Raw genomic sequence first — 20,076 nt, 5'->3', positions numbered from 1 at the left:
ACATAAATACGCCACTTCTCAGTAGCTGGATTTCATGGCATTATGTAATGTTATGCCAAAAAAAAGAAATTCCTTACAAATATATGTAAAGTAAAAAAAAAAAAACACAATCACATCACATCTGCCTGACTGATGTAATATAAAAGTGTCAATCCAAAAAGTCTGCCAGAATATTTGGTTTTGTAACAGTTCCCCATTTTATTGAAATAAATCAGTCAAGATACGAGTTCTCAATGTGAAAAGAATGGTGGCTAATTAAATAGAAACTTGATGACAATCCACCTTAAATAAGCATGTGCCAAAAAAGTGTGGTATTATTCTTGTTCACATCCCAAGCTCCCACACTACACAGATCAATAAAATATGGTAAAAACAGTTGGAAAATCCAGCCTTAAATTTTAAAGTGAATACACCTGACATGCAAAACTGTACATATTCTTACAAAAAAAAAAAAAAATGAAAATAAGTGATATGAAATAGCTGTAATATACAAGGCAGAGTAAACCATCAATTTGTTTTCAATTCACCCCCAAAAGTCTAATCCATAATCATATCACACTACCCACCATTGTAACCGAGTTCAGTTAAGGCACCTCCCGCTAATGTTGGCCTACACGACAACAGTCTAAAAATAACACCAAGTGACAGACGGAACAGTCCGATTGTGTTCTCCTCCTGCTCTCTCTCTCTCTCTCTCATTGTAATAAAATAAATCATTGGTTCTAACATACCTGAGTAACATTTCAAAAAGGCTACCTGTTGTACCATCACGCTTCTATAAACATCTCATCCATCACAGCCTCAATTCCACAAGGCAAATGCACTCTGCATTAAGCTTACATTAAAGAGTGTTATCGCTTAGATTCAGTAGGAATAAATATGACAACGTAATACCGCATTATTATGATCCTAAACAATAGCGCACACTGAAAATCAGCTGCTAACTTAAGAAAACAATGTGCTGAGTTTATCAGACTGGTCCACAGTGAATTTCAATCATCTTAGCAAAACAGTATACTCAAATACTGTTGCCTGAAACTCCAGTGTAGACTGTTTAGATGAGTTTTTCCTCTCAGACAGTTGTCCCTCATTATGTCCTTCAGGCGTGTCAGAGATCTGGAGTTAATAAAAGTGAAGTGGATAAAAAGCATAGTGAAGTTTATAATGACGTCAAGTCACAGAAATCCCTTAAATACTACAATGCATTCACAGAGCTGTGAAAATATTCTGACAATATATTGTAGTGACCATTTTAACCGGTTCCAACACATACTTTTGTTCTATTCAGATGCAAAGGTGTGCTTTTACATAAAAAACTCATTTCTTGCCCCTGTAAACAAATCAGGAAATCTGGAAGTAATGAATTAATGGACCCTACAAATATCTTCAATGGAATCATCACATAAAATTGCCAAAAACATTTAAAATGATTGCATGAGTTAAGTCTTTTTTTTTTTTTTGACAAAACACTATGCATATAAATCCAAAAGATTGCATGGAATCAGTGATACAGTACAGAAAGTTGTTCTGCTTGAAAGCAAATTATAATTAAAGGCTTGCCTCATAAATTTGAGGTAAAAAGATCCAGGGGTGCTTAATGGTCTAACGAGGCACTATCCCTGAAAACGATTGTTAATTTATAGTTTATTTCACACCTTGCCATCAGGGAATAAAACTAACCCCCTTCCTCCCGCCTCCCCGAACGTCTTATTACTGGCTACAGAAAGTAACAAAATAGAGGCAACAGATAAATGCACCAGTGAATAAGTTCAAGCCCTTGAATGCTCCCTAATTGGGAGAAGCACTCGAAAGCTTAACTGGATTATGTTTGTGAGTGTCACACAACAGTGACTTCAAAGTGTCATCAATCCTGTGATAACATACAGATTATACTTTATATACATGTACAGCCACACCCAGGCTACGTTTGGTTTCATGGTTTGAGTTATTTGTGAGTCATAAAAACAGTCTTTAAAACAAACCAAACATAAAATAAAAGACAAACGGTAATAATTAACAAAAACATCTTTGGAAACAGCATTATTGCTCCATTAAAGGAACTATGAAGCGCACTAAAGGAGGCAAGAAGAGGAACGAGGTGGCCGCGATGAGTTTTGGATACGTTCACCACAAAGAGTATGTAACTGGTGGATTGTGTTTCTATGCTATTATGGTCTCAAGTGTAATCCTACACATCTATCTGAGTGTGCATGCATGTGCCTGGTATATTTACCGTAATATACCTCCCTAACAAACTCCAGGCAGATTTAGTGAATCTACGAACATTTGTGGATCAAATAAATCTAAAATTGTTTAATATTAACATGGCTGTATTTTGTTTAAATGTTTAAAAACTTTGACTCTCGAAGTCAAAAGAAAATAGCACTCTCCAAGCCAAGTCACTTTTCACAATAGTGTTATTTTTCATAATATATTATACTCTACTTAAACTATGTACATTATTTAATTCATTCTATTTCTATTGTATTCTGAGCTTTACATATGCAAGAGCTGCGTGGCACCTGAGCGCCGAGGTCAGTTTAAATGTAGTGCTGAGGCTGGGAACGATCTAGTCTCTGTGTTATAAATGTTTCTAAGCATTAATTAGTTACTAAAATTGCTGACAATTTCTAATCATGCTCCAAATTCACCTGGTTTTTAAGCAAAGGGTCTCTGTATATAAGTGTTTCTGATCAGGGAATTCTAGCCATTTACATTATTCTTTAAACGTAGAGTTTAAAATAGTATGTCACTGCGAGTTAAAACCTTTGTAATAGCTTAAAAGAAGGCTGTAATCAAATGTGTGTATTAGACTAGAGTTGCAGTTGTTTATGTGAACTCATTCACACACATGCACAAACAAATACAGGGCCTTGTCACACACCGCCCCAAATGTAGTGTATAAGTTCCTTGAGAGTCATTGCTGCTTGTTTTTGTTTAAACCAGATATTTGAGGCATCCTGCTGTTCTAGAGCGGGTACAGAGTACAGGGTGAGTATGATGAATGCCTGGCACAAGCCTCAGGACTCCCAGCCTGGCTGCTCGCTGCGCTCCAGAGAAAGAGACTTGCTTTTATGTGGAGATGATGGACTTGGAGGGCTGCTAAGGTTGGAGCTGTTGGAGGCTGTAGAATGTCTTGGAGAATCAGAATCCTAAGGATTTAAAAGAGAATGTTCACACAAATGCACAAACAACTTTTTGTTGTACCTCAACATAAATTGCACAATTTAAGTCTTAACATAACAAGAAAAGGAAAAATAAATTGCTGGTATACATGGGTTGGGTGCCTAAATATAGGAGTATGATAGCGCACACACACTATAAAAAAAAATAAAGTAAGGCTGTAATACTATTCTAAGACATACTGCCGCAGAAAGACATCAGGATCTTGTGCGGTTGGCCTCAAGGCAGTACACTAAATCAGCCAGGACCAGAGCCAATCAGCTCCACTTCTACACTTCAGAACTGTACAGAAAGCTGCTATTCAATCCAAGGGAAGTCAGTCAAAGATCTTCAAAAGGTCTAAAACAAACCCAGGCACAATCCCTAACCAAGATATGACATTACTTGAGCTAAAAGTATTTCAACACATCAGATCCTCTGACTGTGTACTGTGAGTTTTTTTTTTAAAAAAAAAAAGGAAGCTTAAGTCACAATAATTCCTATTTACCCAGATTAATTAAATAATTTGACACTGAAGTATTCTGTGAAATTTGAGGCCAGATTTTTTTTCAAGGATCAACAAGAACTACCATTTAAGATCATTCTAAAACACCATCAACTGTTGTAACGTGACACTTGAAATTTAGCTGTGTTTTACTTCTTCTAATCATCAGTGCTGGTGATCATCACCTGGTTAACGTCTTGTAGACACAAGGGACTGCGTTTCATAGGGTTTTATATAAACTGCTGTCACAGAGCTATCAGCTGTGCTTTACAAATTATGGGTCTGCAATGAACTCCAGTGTTCAGATCTAAATAAACCCATGAAGATCTCAAATAGGAACAAAGAGCAGCTCTAGTCTAATGGTTTCATATGATACTAGAGGAATGAATACAGGAGAGGGTGCTGTATCACACAGTGCTGCAGGTTACCTTTCTCCTACTAAACAGGGTCCTTAAAGTCCATTTCACTTCAGGGGTCTTGCCTGTGGGAGAAACTGCCTTCCACTACACAGAGTCACACATTGACCACATGTCATAATGAAGTCTACATACATGCGGTGGAATAGAGTGTATTGGGTGCGCAAGTGGTTCTGTAGTGTGACAATATCGCTCATTCTCTAGGTATGGTGCCACTCAATACATGCACATAGCGTGGCAAAGAAAGGACAGGACCTTTATTAAAAGAGGGGGCTTCCGAGTGTCAAACAAAAGCTTAGATCTTTCTATATGCAGCATGGATGACTTAAAAACAATACGGTGCTTTAGAGCAAATATAATTCCGGCTGTGATTAGTGTCCCTCTTCCCCTGTCACGGCTGCCCAGTGTAAATTAGAATGAAGCAAAGCTTTGTGAAAACTTTACCTTTCTGAAAGTCTTATAGATTCCATATATAGAATAAAAAAATACACTAATCATGTAATTAAAACTCTTAGTCAAAGGAGATGAATAAAAATGCACTGTTATTTTTGTCTGCTTTAAAAATAATTGGAAAGAAATGTGTTCTGCTTGATAGTTATTGTAACTATCCAGCTGAATACAGTTATAATACATATAGTGTTCCTTAAATGTGTTTCAAACCTCCCCGTAGTGCCATTACTCACCTCTCTATCAAACTGGGACAGGGGGGCATCACCTGCACAGTCCATGCCTCCCCCTGACGAGAGCGAGCCCTCAGAGGGTGAAGTCATCGTCTGCCGCTTGTTGGAGCCATAACTGCCACTAGAGAACTCCCTTCTAAGAGCACTGCCATTCTGCGAGGATGAACCTATGAGGCAAAGACAAATCTTTATGTCTATCCCAGCAGTGAAAAACTCTTAATTGGCCATTTCAATTATTGTCCTTTTTTTTTTTCTTCCCCCAAATATGCTTTTTATAGTTTCTTATATAGCTCAGCTGCAGGAACTCACGTGTGCCAAGGCCACTGCTGGCACTCATGGACCGGCCTGGTTCAGGTCTGGCCTTGCTAATAGAGGGGATGCTGACAGAGCCGCCCAAAACTCCACGGCTCTCCTGAGGACGCACATTCTGCAGAGGATTTACAGATTTATTAGTAATATTAAAGGCAAACAGTAAAACTCTATAAGCTATCGGTGTTTATCTGCATGTTTACGTTTTTGTTCATCAAAATAATAATTGTGCTGTGTATTTTCCTTCATGTTTAAATCTTTTGGGAAATGTACTATCCAACCCAGTGCTGGTAAGTGGGATTTTTCACGAGTGAAGGTTTAAACTTAAATGGAAAAAAAAAAAAAGGATGTGGTATCCAATTTACATGATTGGCTTAATGACTATCAAATTTGAGGAGTTCCTTCCTAAAAGACACAAAATAAACAGAGGTCTAATAGTTACATTTTGCCCCTTGCCATGTGATGCCTCAGATTTAGTGCAATTTAATACAACAATGTTCAGGTAATAACTCCAGAATTCAGTTTAGAGTCTTTTTGAGATTTGACCTTTCCATGTCTACTGACAATGAATAGAACCTGCTTCTATAGCACAAATGTATGTCTTTTACCATTACTTCTGACATTGTCACAGACGCAATTAATATGTGTTCAGATTTTTGTAAATAAAGGCCTCCTTCTAAAGGTCGATAAATTTATGCAACATCCCTGATCCTACCAGTGAGCTGATGGAAGCAGGAGTCCCAGGAGCAGAGCTTAGGGATGGGGAGTAGGAGGAAAGTGGGGAATCCTGGAACAGGAAGTTGTCAGCAGAGGTGACAGTCATGTGATAGACATGCTCAAAGCTGGTGGGAGTTGAGATGAGACGCAGGCAGGGAGAGGGGAGAGGAGAACCAGGCTACAGCACAAGAGCGAAGACAGAGTGCGAGAGTGAAACAGAAATAGTATGAAATGGAGAAAAAAGTAGCCACTGGCATCTTAGATTGATAGAGCTGACAACTGAATCGGGTACTAGAAGGGGAAAGACAATACCAAAAAATATCAGGAATAGGCATGATACAAAATAAATAGGACAAGTGGAAATAAATGGGATGGAGGCAGGAGGAAGAAATGTAAGCATTTGTTATTTTTCCAGATTTTACCATTGGTAGGTCTTTAAGTATTTGGATCCCATCTCCAGGACCCATATGAACAACATGATTGAAGTTGGTTGGATTTGAAATCAACTTATTCCTCATCTCAGGATCTCTAAGCATCTCTCTAAAGCATAAAAGAAAATAACAAGAAAGCAAAACAGTGAGGAGGAGGATTTTTACCCTTCAAGAATATTGCAAACCAAACATTGGTGTTCTCTTTATATTTGTATCCAGGCACTGATCTGTACATGCTGGTAGGTGTGTAAATTTCTTTCACCTCCGTTGTTGAAGCCTCTCTTCCTCTGGTATTCTGAAGGAAAAGCGGCGTTTGCTTGTCATACTGCGCACCATCTGCTTCCGGCTGTTATCAGACGTCTCTGGAACCACCAGCTCGTCTCCCTCTGTAACAGATGACATTATCAGCACAGGCACTTTCACCGCATTCAACTTCCCAAATAGAGAACAGTGTTGGTTAAATTACTGAGGAAATGTAATCCGTGATGATTATAAAATGACATGATTATGTAGTCAGTGACGTAATCCTGTGTTTACACGAGCAAACAACAATTCCCTGAGGTTACTCAAGGTTTGTCGTGGGACATGGGACAGATTTCATACAAAGATATTGGTGAAAAAATAAGTTGCATAGACTAAGAAAATAAAGAAAGATTTATGCTCCTGTGCAACTGCCCCAGGGTTTGACTCAGAGTATATGTGTGGTTTGTGAGATGTATTTTGGGTGAACATTTGTCTGAGGTCTGGCAACCTTGTACACTTGAGACATAAGCTACCTACATGAGCCAAGTAAAACTTTGGCTACCTTCTAATGCACAGGATTTGTTTTGTCTTTTCAATTTTGAATGTTTTAATCAGCTGAAAAAGAAAACCTAATATACATTCATGCAATGCTTATTTTTCAGTATGGAAATATGTCACTTTGAGACATCATGTAATATCGAATTGAATTTTTATAAATCATCACACCCCCAAGATTCAGATGACACAAACCTGCGGTTTTATTTTTAAAGTAGATTAGCCGTACTGTCTCAAGCCCTAGCAGGTTTAATGAGCCGTCAGTATTCAGAGGATGAACCTAAACACAACGAGCAACAAAATCATAGCAGATCTGTTACAGCATGCATCAGATTCTAACTTGCTACTTACAATAAATTTAAATGTATTCATTTTTATAACAAAATATAAAGAGTGGCTAAATACACAGATTTAAACAGCTATATAAACTACAAATAATACTAACTAAATACTAGCTAAACACTAGCTGTGTGACATGCGTGTGTTAAATATTTACCTTTTTCAGAGGAATTGTCTGAATCCACTCCATACTGTTCACATCAAACACATCCACGGCATTCTCGCTGTACACTGATAAGTAAGGTGCATTATAACCTGCAGAGAACAAAATACAAATGTGGTTCTTTGCAAACACAATTAGAGTGATCATCTGACAGATTATTAGTGTTGACAGCACTTACAACAGGCCGTTGGCACAGCCGGCCACATCAGCTCCTGCTGGCGTGAACGTCTACCCTGGCAGTCAACATAAACGCCGATGCTGCTAAAGCACAGGAGTAACTCTTTGCTGGAAATTTCCACAGCGCAGAGAGCATCCAAACCCAGTTGCCCTATGAAAGCCAGGGTGTGGTCCTCCGGGTGGAGCAGGCTAATTGGAGGCCCATCTCCTTGCAAGCTGTAGCGTAGGAATCCAGCTTGGTAACCTACACACAGCTTATCCCCCTGTAGAGCCATCCACTGCACCACCCCGGGCACCTGCATCTCGCGCAGCTTCCGGTGCCGTGTTTTACCCTTATTGAGCTCATAGCAGATTACCTGTCTCTTCATGGCAACACACAGGCAGGGGCGAGCACCATGCTTCACCGTGCCAGACACCAACGTCTGGCAGCCCTTAGTCTCAGGAAGCTTACAAAAGTCCGAGTCCCGATCGTCCAGAGCCACCATGGAGAAAAGTCGAACGTGGCGGTTACGGCCAGAGATGACAGCTAGCAGCTGCTCAGAGGGAATCAGGTCAATCAAATGGACCTTTTTATTATCCCCTACCTTGATAATTTCTGAGAGACAAAGCAGAAAGAAATGAGGGAGGTCAGGAGAAAGAAAAATTATGACAATAACATCAGCTTCCAATAGTACAACATGAGGCTTACCATCTTTGGTGACATGGATGACAAACAGCCCCTCCTCATTGCCCAGGGCTATCCTCTCATGATCTGTAAATAAAATAAAATGTAAATAGATTAGTAGGAATGCAGAGGGCTGCAGAGAGTGCAACGTGCTTTTACTACTCTGTCGTTGTGTTGAAACAGCACCTATAATAGCAGCAGACTGGGTGGTTTTAATAAGAGGGAGTGTGCTGTCATAAGCTTCTTTAGGGACATAAACAGAGCGCTCCTTTAACTTGTTCTTCTTTAGGAGACGGTGTAGCTCATTCAGCAGTCCCACCCACTTATTCTTCTCCTGGTCACTTTCAACCAGGATCAGGATGGAGCATTTTTTACTGCCAGATGCAGACAGCTGTGAAGCTGTAACCTAAAGGGAGATAACAGGAAACATTTCATAATGGAATGGTAGCAGAGCCAAACGTTGCATAAAGTGGAACAAGCCAATTCATGCTGTGCTACATCAAAAAAAGTTGTCACACACACATGTAAGAAAGCTTTTTGTTCAAGTAAGCTTGCATATGAAGAAACCTTCATCCAAACATCTTTCATATTTTTACTAGCCCTTGAGCTCATGGTAATTGTGCTCCATCAGGTCATATGTAACTTACAGGCACAACCTTAATTGATTCATTTGTAAATCAGATTTAAAGATGTTTAAATAATTTGCAGTGATGACAAAAAATGCATTGATGAATTATTTTTATTTGTTTATTTTGTCCTGGTAAATGCACTAGCTTCTGTGCCTTCTGCTAAAAAAGTTGATGTTAAGTATAGTACAACATTAAGATAATCAAACATAAATTATAGCTCCTGAATTAAGAGCCATTATGTTTTAATTAAAACTAAACAAACAAGCACAACCCAGGATTCAACTCACCCTGAAAATACAGGGAATGTCCTTCCTATTGGCATGAATGACATCAGATGATAGTACTGAGCTGACAGAAAAATCCTCATCCCTGCAGAAAGGAAATTTTCAGACAATTCTAAGCATCCTTAACAGGCCGCTCTGTTCACAATATTCATTTATATTGCTACATCCTGATTTGTACTTGGTTATGTTTGCAGCAGGATGCTTAACAGGCAGACTATCCTAATTCCTCTGATTAATCGTTTTGACAGTTGAACTATTTGAGAGAATACTCCTCTCCACATTGGAGACAAAACAGCATCTAACATCGAGCATCTGTATTTCAAAATAAAATGATGTTACAGATCAGAACATTGAATCGGTCAGCAGAGACAGTCATAGGCCTGACACTGCTAACATATCCTGCCTCTCATAAGACCAGTGTTATGTAAATTTGTCAGTAAACTGAAGTACTGACATGAAAAATCTGTAATCTAACAATATGCACTGCACATGTAATACAAGACCAAGTCACATGTGTAAAAGAAATTATGTTTTGTGTCAAAGTTTCTAAAACAAGGAGCATGAGAGTCTGGTCAGATTGTTTAGCTTAGTGTTTAAACACGCTGCTCGTATTTTTAAACATCTTCCATCGTAGTAAAATTTGTCATTATTACACAAACCACTTTGTTGTAATGTTTTATACTGTTCACCGTTCACAGGCAAGGAGGATGGCAATCATTTTTAAAATTATACTGTACACAAACATGACTGGTGTCGGTAATGACTGACCTCATGTCGATGACCTGACTAACCACTACGCTGGGCTGTGCGACCTTGCCTTCTGCAAGCTCATAGAGGAACAATTTAAAGTCACACACAACAGCCAGGGCCTTTTGCCAGCCTTTCTTCACCCCTGCTGGTTTAGGTACCTAAAAAGAAATGATAAAGAGAGTGAGGATTTATTTAACTTTTATATAACGCCACCTTATATATCCATACTGCACAGTGAATGCAGAAAGTTAAGACTCTAACAAATTAAATTAACTGTGGAACTGATGACGGTAGAGAGCAGAGCTTCTTACCCTAACATGGCCCTCATAAGCTGTGCCAATGCCTTTCTGTGTGTCGATACCCAGTGGACCTTTCGTTTGGTCTGGTGGAATAGGACACACGGCGGGGGCTTTGTCTGCACATGTCACATGACACGAGAAGTTGCAGACTGCAGGAAATCAGCGAGAGCAGGTAAATGAAAACCATCATAAAGATCTCCAAGTTATTTTATAAATATTTGTTATAGCTTACATTACCTTCACATATACAGCCTTGTCGGATGAGTCCCACCATCAGAGATGTGCATTGGTTACACTTGGTGGGAGCAGTGAAGGTCTTTACCACAAACTGGTGGGCTTTTGGCTGTAAGGGAGTCAAAAAAAATCTAAATACAAAGAACTCAAAAAAGTTCATGTAACTTCATTAACCCCAAAAGAAGTTTTGATACTCAAACCCAGGCTTTCAAACAAGGAACTATTATGAATTTGCAACCATCATGATTGATGTGCATGTTGAGATAAGAGTCCTAGTACTGATTTTCTCTCACTTACAGAACCAAGTTACAGAGGCTTAGCATATAGTTTACTGTCAGCTATCTAACTAGGAGTTATGAAATATTAATGAAATGTCAGAAAACACTGACTACAAATTTAATGATCGTTTTAACACCAATAATTGACTTGGGCATACAGAGAATATGCAATAATTAACATACATAAATCAATAAATAGAAGACGATACCTTAGGTGTGGTAAACCCAGAGCTGCTGTACCCTCCTGATCGCATGGTCGGAGTCTGTGTACCTCTATGAGGATAATCTATCGGCTGGAAGAGTAAAGCGATTCGTTAGCATTATTGACATAGTGAACTGTTCAACAATTATCATGCTTCACTATACCACATTTGAGTGTGTGCTTCAAAGAGCACCTCTAGAGGCTCCAGATCACTGGTGGTGGAAGGAGAACGAGAGTGGGATACAAGTTGGGACTTGCGATCATCATCACGGGACGGCGTGTTTGACAGGCTGAAGTTGTCGATGGAGTCAACCTGAAGAGACGGGGAAGATGATGAGTCAGTCACAAAGTGAAAATACTAACCCTAATTTTTACACTAATTAAGAGTTTCCTAGGATTCATAGATATTTTTAAAAGTTGTGCTGTGAAAACGACTTAATACACATCACAGTGCCTACAGTTGGAATGTTCTATAACTTCCTATAAACAGCAAAATCCAATTAGGCTTTTAAGATAAAAACAATGAATGAAATCTTCACACAATAATGTTTTATAATAAAACAGTGGTTCTAGAGCCCTAAGATCCCAGGCAAATCTTAATTACGCCATGATTGCTTGCATGGAATGTCCTTGACAAACCATGTACATTATGGATGCACACCAAAGTTTGGAAAAGTTAAAGCCCCAATCATGAATTTCAGAACAAGCATCTTGCCTTGTGCTAATTTAAATGCAAATTTCACACAAAGAGCTCTGAAGAGAAACAATAATGTTGCTTGGTATTTAGATTCTTCAAATACAAGTACAATAAATTCAACAAGTTCATGATTGTGCCTTTGAAAATACACTAAAAGGCCAAAAGTACATGGACACCTGACCATCATTACATAATTGAAGTGTGGCTGTGAGGATTTTCTCCTTGTGTCACAAGAGCATTATTAAGGTCAGGCACTGATGTAGGGTGAGGAAGCCTAGAGCATTCCAGTTCATCCCAAAGATGTTCAGTGGGGTTGAGCAGGAGGTCTGTGCAGGACACTCGAGTTCTTTCACTCCAACCTTGACAAAACATGTCTTCATGGACCTCATTTTGTGCACAGGGGCATGTCATAACATAATATGCTTGGATGTCTTGGTTTTAGTAAATAGAAATTGTAATGATACAGCATTTGTAGCAAATTTGTGGCAGTGGTTTGGGGGAAAACTAATGTGTGTGATGGTCAGGTGTCCACAAACCTTTGGCCATATGCTGTACATACCTGTACCAAGTATCCTTCAAGTAAAAAAAGAAACCAACCAACCAAATTAAACAAATCATGCCTTGAAAATGGTGAAAATACATGCCAAAAAAAACAAACATGCTATTCCATAAAAAAACCCATTAGAACTGTTCTATAAAACTGAAACCTTGATTGTGATTATAGAGAGCATTTCCTGATTGAGAACAAAAAATTACTCACTTATTTTATTTTTAATCTTGCTTTAAGTACGTAATTTTAAATATGGCCTTAACAGAAGGACATGTAAAATATACAAAGGTTGAGAAAGGAGCCCCATCCCAGTTCACAGACATAAAACTGAGCATCAGCATAGATCACATCCATAGGTTATGACCTTAATAATACAAATCACAGTGATGCCCAGGAGCAAGTCCAGAGTCATGCCAGAGACAAGAAAGTAAATGCATGCATTACAGCCACAGACAATGAGAATACAAAAAAAATAAAATAAAATAAAATAAATAAATCACTGCACCCAATGTACCATCAAGACAAACCAGGAGCTTACATGTCTGCCTTTGCTGGCTTGACCACAGGCAGGAGATCGCTTCAATATAAACAAAAAAAATTAAAATCAAGGAGTAGATCATGTCAATTATTCAGATTAATGAAAAAGATATTTTCAGAGAGGGCATATCAAAATATTTTGGAAGAAAACAAGCCTTCATGGCTGGGGGATAAAAGGAGAAAAATCACAAAAAGAAACAATTATGATGGAATACAACACTCAAAGTTATAGAAACTTGTTAAATACCCCAACAGTATTACATTCATATTAGTGCTCAGTTTATCAGTATTAACCTCAAAGTGTTCCACAGCAGAGTTTGGGGCATTCAGGAATGCAAGGAAGGAGTTCTGTGAATCTTGGTGCTTTACACCTACAAGACAAGGAAAATGATTTCATAAAATAAAATAAAATAAAATAAAATAAAATAAATAAATAATCATAAAACTTCGTAGATCAAAACAGTGCGAGTGCATCCACTGTAGGAAGAAGCTAGAATTTACCCTTAGACAAACGTAGTTCTTCTGTTTCTCGTTTCAGTCTCTCTATCTCTGCCTGTAATTCCTGGTTCCTCTGTTCAGAATCCTGGAGTTTGCTGAAGGACAAAAAAAGAACATTCAAATGATGAAGGAATTTGTGCACAGCTCCTAGTCTTCTAGCCTGATAACACTAATAATAATGGAAAAAATTCAAGCTCTTTGTCCACAACTGGTTGACATCGTCTTCTATTTATTAGTGCCTTGGCTTCTATTCAGAATCCTAATAGACGGCAAGAAAATTTAGAGTACAATGAATTGCTTTACCACTCAGTGGCCATGTTGGCGGCCTTTACTTTGTTGAGCTCATCTTGGATGGTTTGTTTTGCTTTTATCTCAGAGTCCAGCGCAGACTGCAGCTCAAGGCGGGCAGACATGTCTAGCTTAGCTAATCTTCGCATCTTCCACGGCATGTCCTGTCATGATAGAGAAATGCAGTAAAAAAAAAAAAAAAAAAATTCAGTGCTTTCTCATTAGCTAAATATTAAGAGATAATTTCAAACGGTCAAAAGATCTGAGCCCATACGAACAAACAAACAAACTCTACCGTAGAGCGAGCACCAAGACTAGTGTTTCTCAGGCCCTCCAGCTCCTCATTCATCTTTGAAGCCAGCGCCTGGAGGTAGCCACGTGCATCTTTCTCATCACTCACCCTGTGGAACAAAGCTTAAACATTTCAATACACCTCAAGACTATTAGATCACAAGACTATTAGATCACAAAAAAATACTTCTAGCAAATATTTGCTGAACTAGTAAGCCAGTTTTCTTTTTTATGGGTCACACACCACTGTATGATCTCGGTGATCTGAGCTTCCCAGTGGGCAACACTCTCTTTCTTATCAGCCAGCTCCCTCATTTCCTCCTCCAGCTGTTTGTGATTGCTGTTCAGCTTCGTATACGTGATCATCAACTAGACACACACAGAATTGACAGATTACCATGACTTACAGGTATGACAATCATTTCTATTTAAAGTAATAACCATGCTTCTAAAAAAAAAATTTAATACAAGGGCAATAATAATAATAAAACTGGTATTCTGTTTAACTGCAATAAAGTTTTCTGAAACATCACAAGTAAATAAAATACTTGTATAACACTGATCAATCATCCACTGTTACTGTAACATGGAATTGTTATGACCAGTGAAATTCATTTTTGTACAGAATTACATTTATATGACAGAGAATATATTAGAATTTTTATTTCACCCTCTCCGATTTAAAAAGGCTACTGCCAGTTAAAACAATACTGTGCGTTACTTATAATATAAAGTATGACGAATGGTTCACTGACAGTCAATGTAGCATATGGTCTGCAATGGTATCTAATTATTTAAATACTCAGGTTCTGATCAGAGAAGAACTAGTAGAAAATGCTTTAGTGTGCAGATCAGTGTGACAGTCAGAGTTATAGAGCACTCTATTAATCTTTTAGCCTAAAATATGTGCCCATGTTTTAAGGGTTATTTAAATGATACTGCTAAGTGCTAAAACTATGACAACCTGCGATAATGTGTTTGGAAACACAGGTCATCAAATACATTTTGCAATTTAAAAAAATAGCAAGCTTGGTATCATCATGTGTATTTATATAAGGATGACTGATTTTATTTTATCATTAATGAACTCAAAACAACAAACAAAAATAAAAAAAAGAGAAAGCAAGGCTGAAATGAGAGGCCACTAATGTGAGCTGGGGAAATAAGGTGGCGCTTCCTGGGAGTTTCAGAGTTCAAATAACCTATGCGATTCTCAGTCAGTCCACATTCCTGTGTCGATTGGCACATCTGCTGGTTTTATTAGGTGGACAAAGAAAACTGTTCTTTTGGTGCATTTTTGAGACTCATACTATTACACTCTGAACTCAACATGCCTATTGAAAATAAGTACAGGTTGTTAGGTCTGCTGTGAACACTTATTGATTAAAATGACACCCTTGTGTGTGTGTCTTTATAAATAATGAGAAATAAGATTTAAAAATGTCCAAAATAAAACACACTCAGTAAATAATTTGAATGTTTACACACAACCAGGAGAGAATCTGTCTGGTTTGTGTTAAATCTGCGGACCACTAGTGCTGATTCAGTAAATCCAAGTTTTTTCAGTCCCTGCATACAGTAAATAATCCAAAAAAACAACCACAGCTGCTCCCTTAAGCCTCCTCTAGCGGCAGTTCCATTCATAAACATAAACCAATCTGTGAAGTCCGAGCTCTGCCTATCTTGTTTAAACACGGCGATTTGCTGACATCAGAATTGAGAAGATTGTGTTTATTTCAAGAATCGGTGAAGCATCCAACCACACGGACTGATTATTTCTAATATTGCACATACTCTGCTCTCAGTGCACTGACTGATCATGTTTCTCAAATTCTACTTTCACGTGTGCATTTATTCTGTTTGTAAATGCTGCATGCTGCTCACTGCCTTCCCAACAAAATTCTGACAGATGCACATGTTTAGTTTATAGCAATGAAAATAATTCTTAACAGAGGCATGTTGTTTCTTCCTTATTCAACCTAAAGCTCCATTAATGCTTTTGAAAAACAAATGTTTGATCATTTCTGTATATTACAAATACTCAATATCTGCATTCTACTGACGCTCACTAATTCAAATTCAAACTGTTTTTTTTTTTTTTTTACAGCCGCAATCAACAAGGCCCATGACCCTGTTCTGTTATTAAAGCAGTCCTGTAATAGTGCATGGGGTTGGTGTAAGGGGAGGTACAGTGTTGGAGTAAGAAGACACCCTTTGTGGGAACTTATAAGGCAAGACATTCTGCTCAAGCGCTCTTATAGCCTTTGGTCTTTTGTTGCTAAAGCAGCCAGGCTTCCTGACGCCAGAATGTTCTGTCTAAGTATACAGGCTGTCTAAAGGGTAGTGCGTCATACATATGGTCTCTATAAAGATTTTCATATGTCCCAGTAGGTGCTTTGCCTGCCTGGATCTTCTAGAAATCAGCATGATGCTCGACAACACGTTTGATTAACGAATGAATCAAAGCCGACTGGCTGCAGTCATTTAATGTAACCAAAAAAAAAAAAGAACACCCAGCTCTGAATTTAGACTTGGGTAACACAAAAAAAAAGCTTGATGTACAGGATGTAAGACGATATAGGTGGCAAGTATGCAAGTGTTTTTTTTTTGTTTTGTTTTTTTTTTTAACAGAAAGAAGAGCAAGCACAATAGGGCAGACAGGTACAAGCAGAATGCTCACATTATCCAGTTCACTGGACAGTTTCTTGTTTTCTTCCATCTGCAGCACTCGTTCCCTCTCGTACTTTTGTTTGTAGTCCGTTTCAAACTCCTCTCGTTCGTTCTGACTGTGGATGTGAGGAAATAACAACGTTTATTGCCGTTTTACAATAAACACATTAGTTCTATAAGGAAAACCTCTTTGAATGCACCAACAGGAAAATAACAAATGTACACATTTTCGGTGGGTTTTGACACCAGTGCTGTACCTTTCTCTGCGAGTCTTTTCTAGCTTGTCTTTTAACATCATTATTTCTTTGTTTAAAGAGAGCTGTTGTGCATCAGCATCACGTAGTTCCTTTTTCAGACTCTTCAGCTCGTTGGCATGTTGAACATCACGACGAGACATCTCCTCCTCATAAAACACTGTTTTCTTCTCCAGGTCGGCACGCAGCTTACTGAGCTCCTGGTGTTGATCAGGGGCTCCAGCAGAAGGGGTGCGACCAGCCTGCTTTTGCTGTGAACAAGAATATCACAAATTATTAGACATCCAGGTCTCGATTAGGAAAGTACTCCAGATTTTTCACCCTAATCTCTAACAACCAGGATTGTAGCATAAGCAATAATTTTGACAAATTTCACTATAAAGAGGAAAAAACAGAACTGTGTAGGTAGGTAAAAACCCACGCATAATGTAAGAATCTATCTTTTAGATACAAATTTGCATAACAGTGCTTTGGTTACTTTTCCAACATATCTGTCTGAATATTAATTGCCATCTATAAAAGTACACACCAGTGTAGCCTGTAATTTACAGTCATCAAAGCAATCTACAAAAAAGGTTAGTCACGAACTGCAACATTTTATTAAATGCCCTTATTCATCCATTATAAGGGAGTTTTAAAAACAGTTTACTGTTTATTTCTCAGTACAGGGAAACATTTAAATAATTGTTTATGTTAATTACATGTATAGTTTTGGTACACAGAGTTTAGATCAAAGGAACAGTCCTTTAAATAACATTGATGCAAGTCACTGTGGATGCAAGTATCTGCAAAAAAACAAAACAAAAGCAAAACAAAGCAAGTTTAATAAACCTTCATTGCCGCCAGTTCTTCCTCCAGTTGCCTGCTGTACTGTTCACTGCGATCCCTCAGCTTCTTCTCTTTCTGGGCTTCCAAAGCATGCTCCTCAGCCTGGGCTTCCACCTGATGCAAATATATAAATCCACAAGCATGCGTCGTTACATTTTTTAAAGATCTGATTAAAAACTCTGGTTTGACATCTCAGAATTCTCCCCACCTCTTTTTTTGTTCTTTCTACTTTGCGCAAATCGAGCCTCAGGCCCTCCAGCTTCTGGTTGAGTGCATCCATCTCCTCCTCTTTGTCTCGTAGTTGGCGACTCAGACGCTGTTTTTGAGAACGCAGCTCTGTCAATCGCTCACTCATCTCTGAGTACTCGTGCATAGCTAGCTTTCTCTGGCTCCCGGCCTCCTTCAGCTCCTTCCCCTGAGCCTTCATCTTCTCTGCAGACTCCGCCAGCTCCTACACAACACACCAGGCTTTAGTTTAGGCTGGAGACACAGCACTAGCAAAAAGTTCACACATAATAAAAGACAAGCCTTAAAAGGGCCAACTAAAGATCTCAGCATTTTGAGTTGAGCATTCAGCATTTTAACTTAGTTGACCAGTAAGAAGCAGAGATTTACAGGCTGTTCACAAGGCTGTACCTTTTGCATGTTCTCTCTCTCCTGCTTCATGATTTTTATCTGTTTCTCTAAAGAGCAGAGGCGTTTGGCAGACTCCTCCATATCTTTCCGTGTTGCACTGGCCTGTTCCAACTTCTGCTCCAACTGACCAGAGTCTGAGGAGCGACAAAACAGGAATAAGTGGCAAACCAGTCAAAAACATGAAAAGAAAAAAGAAAAGAGGGGCAAGAATGACCAATGTTGAAGAAATATTTAGTTACCAGCAATCTGCTTCTTTAGAGTCTCAATTTCTTCTTTCATGCTTCGGATCTCAGTGTCCTTGTTAGCAGAGATGGGAGTATCTCCAGCATGCTGCAAAGCCTGCACGGTCTTAGTTGACTCTTAAATACAAGATAGAAATTAATGAGCTGATTTTACATGACTAAAATAAATGTCACTGAAACTGAACTCTTAACAGTCAATTACAATCAGTAGAACATACATGGTGCCTCAGATCATGTGATTAGTTTAGAAGTATTAGTTTAGACTGACCCTGCAGTTTGCGACTGAGCTCCAATTTTTCTTGCTCCAGACGGCGGAGCCTCCTCTCGTATGCCTCAGTGGCTAGGCTCTCCTCCAAGCTGCGCTGTACACAGACATCCATCTGCACAGGTGCTGCAGACTCGCGCAGACACCCACAGTCAGATAAAGAGCTGGTGGACGGAGGCCAGAAGATCAACCCAAACATCAATCCAATTTTCCCCATTTTGTTTCAATTCTTTTATCCACCATTCAGTACAATCTAATCCAATGACTTGAAAAGAAAATCTGGACAATTAAGCAAATTAAGCAAGCATTTACTATTGCTTGGGAGGTTGGGAATAATGAACAAATCCTATGTATTACCAAATTACTTTTCTGCAATCTGTATTTAATTCTGAAAAAGTCTCCTTTCACAAGAGTGAATTTCTCTGCAGAACTGAAAATACAAAGATTGTTTATTGTTAAGCTTACCATTGACTAGTGTAAGTAAAGCCTACAAAAGGAAGATGATGTCCAGAGAAAGCTGCTATTGAGGGAGGAGGCATTGTCTCCTGGACAAAAATAAACAAACAAATATATAAATAAGGCACAATTTTTAGCAAAACACAAACACTTAAAGGTGGGGTCTCTCCGTTGTTTAAGACACGCTTCAGAAAACTGTGTTGGGCCACCAAACAAAACAAAAACAAAACTAACGTGTAGCCAATGAGCAGAAAGGGGCGTGTCTTGTCAATATGTTCAGTGTGCATGTGTGAATGTTCAGTGTGCATGTGTGACATTAGCATAAAGCGGTTTTAACATTGACATGGAGGATAAAAACAAAGAAAGACAGCGAAGAAAGGCTTACGATAAGGCAAGAAGCAGGACCCGTGTTAATATAGGATCAGCTTTCCAGCGCTGGAGAGAACTGAACATCTTCCGCGTGAAACGGAGATAAACCTCTCAGTACAACACACAGTACTACAAAAACACATTTGTATTACCATAGTATTACTCATTGAGTTCATTTATCAATAAAAATATACCCTCGGTCAGGTGCCCCAACAGGTTCCGCCATAATACTTGTCTGGGTTATACTTGTCTGGCGTATGTGTGGGCGGAGCTTTCAAAACAGGGGTCGGACCCATTTGGGTTAGGGGCGTGTTTGTTTTGGTGATTTCAAATGTCAACATTGGCTTTCAAACAAGAGACCCCACCTTTAACTTGGAAAAATCAAAAATGATTTAGTTAATCATGATTCAATTCTCAATCAATAGGTAGAAACACTAGACTGTAATGAAAAATGTAAC

General features: G+C 38.6%; 1 protein-coding gene across 7 annotated transcripts in view; it reads right to left on the bottom strand.

The window, feature by feature from the left end:
• Positions 1-173: 173 nt before the first annotated feature.
• Positions 174-20,076, bottom strand: part of cdc42bpaa (CDC42 binding protein kinase alpha (DMPK-like) a) — a 44,793-nt gene continuing 24,890 nt past the window's right edge. For 2 of the 7 annotated variants that reach the window (XM_060879582.1, XM_060879584.1), the window contains 31 exons: positions 19,259-19,338; positions 18,797-18,957; positions 18,526-18,645; positions 18,287-18,420; positions 17,859-18,101; positions 17,654-17,764; positions 16,826-17,073; positions 16,579-16,684; positions 14,143-14,267; positions 13,903-14,008; positions 13,623-13,771; positions 13,323-13,414; positions 13,116-13,192; positions 12,823-12,861; positions 11,231-11,350; positions 11,045-11,128; positions 10,561-10,666; positions 10,336-10,472; positions 10,043-10,182; positions 9,278-9,359; positions 8,548-8,767; positions 8,386-8,448; positions 7,699-8,292; positions 7,515-7,612; positions 7,214-7,298; positions 6,483-6,606; positions 6,212-6,329; positions 5,073-5,190; positions 4,767-4,930; positions 4,096-4,170; positions 174-3,152 (listed from right to left, as the gene is read on the bottom strand). In XM_060879582.1, coding sequence (XP_060735565.1) covers positions 3,021-3,152; positions 4,096-4,170; positions 4,767-4,930; positions 5,073-5,190; positions 6,212-6,329; positions 6,483-6,606; positions 7,214-7,298; positions 7,515-7,612; positions 7,699-8,292; positions 8,386-8,448; positions 8,548-8,767; positions 9,278-9,359; positions 10,043-10,182; positions 10,336-10,472; positions 10,561-10,666; positions 11,045-11,128; positions 11,231-11,350; positions 12,823-12,861; positions 13,116-13,192; positions 13,323-13,414; positions 13,623-13,771; positions 13,903-14,008; positions 14,143-14,267; positions 16,579-16,684; positions 16,826-17,073; positions 17,654-17,764; positions 17,859-18,101; positions 18,287-18,420; positions 18,526-18,645; positions 18,797-18,957; positions 19,259-19,338 — 4,251 coding nt within the window. In that variant the 3' untranslated portion in view covers positions 174-3,020. Of the gene's footprint in view, positions 3,153-4,095; positions 4,540-4,766; positions 4,931-5,072; positions 5,191-5,787; positions 5,968-6,211; positions 6,330-6,482; positions 6,607-7,213; positions 7,299-7,514; positions 7,613-7,698; positions 8,293-8,385; positions 8,449-8,547; positions 8,768-9,277; positions 9,360-10,042; positions 10,183-10,335; positions 10,473-10,560; positions 10,667-11,044; positions 11,129-11,230; positions 11,351-12,822; positions 12,862-13,115; positions 13,193-13,322; positions 13,415-13,622; positions 13,772-13,902; positions 14,009-14,142; positions 14,268-16,578; positions 16,685-16,825; positions 17,074-17,653; positions 17,765-17,858; positions 18,102-18,286; positions 18,421-18,525; positions 18,646-18,796; positions 18,958-19,258; positions 19,339-20,076 lie in introns of all 7 variants that reach the window. The other 5 variants (XM_060879585.1, XM_060879587.1, XM_060879586.1 and 2 more) reach the window with 4 other exon arrangements.

Source organism: Tachysurus vachellii, chromosome 10 (genome assembly GCF_030014155.1).
Source record: "Tachysurus vachellii isolate PV-2020 chromosome 10, HZAU_Pvac_v1, whole genome shotgun sequence".
NCBI classification, from domain to species: Eukaryota; Metazoa; Chordata; class Actinopteri; order Siluriformes; family Bagridae; genus Tachysurus; species Tachysurus vachellii.
Note: the sequence above shows the minus strand (reverse complement) of the source record. Positions and strands in the feature narration are given on the sequence as shown.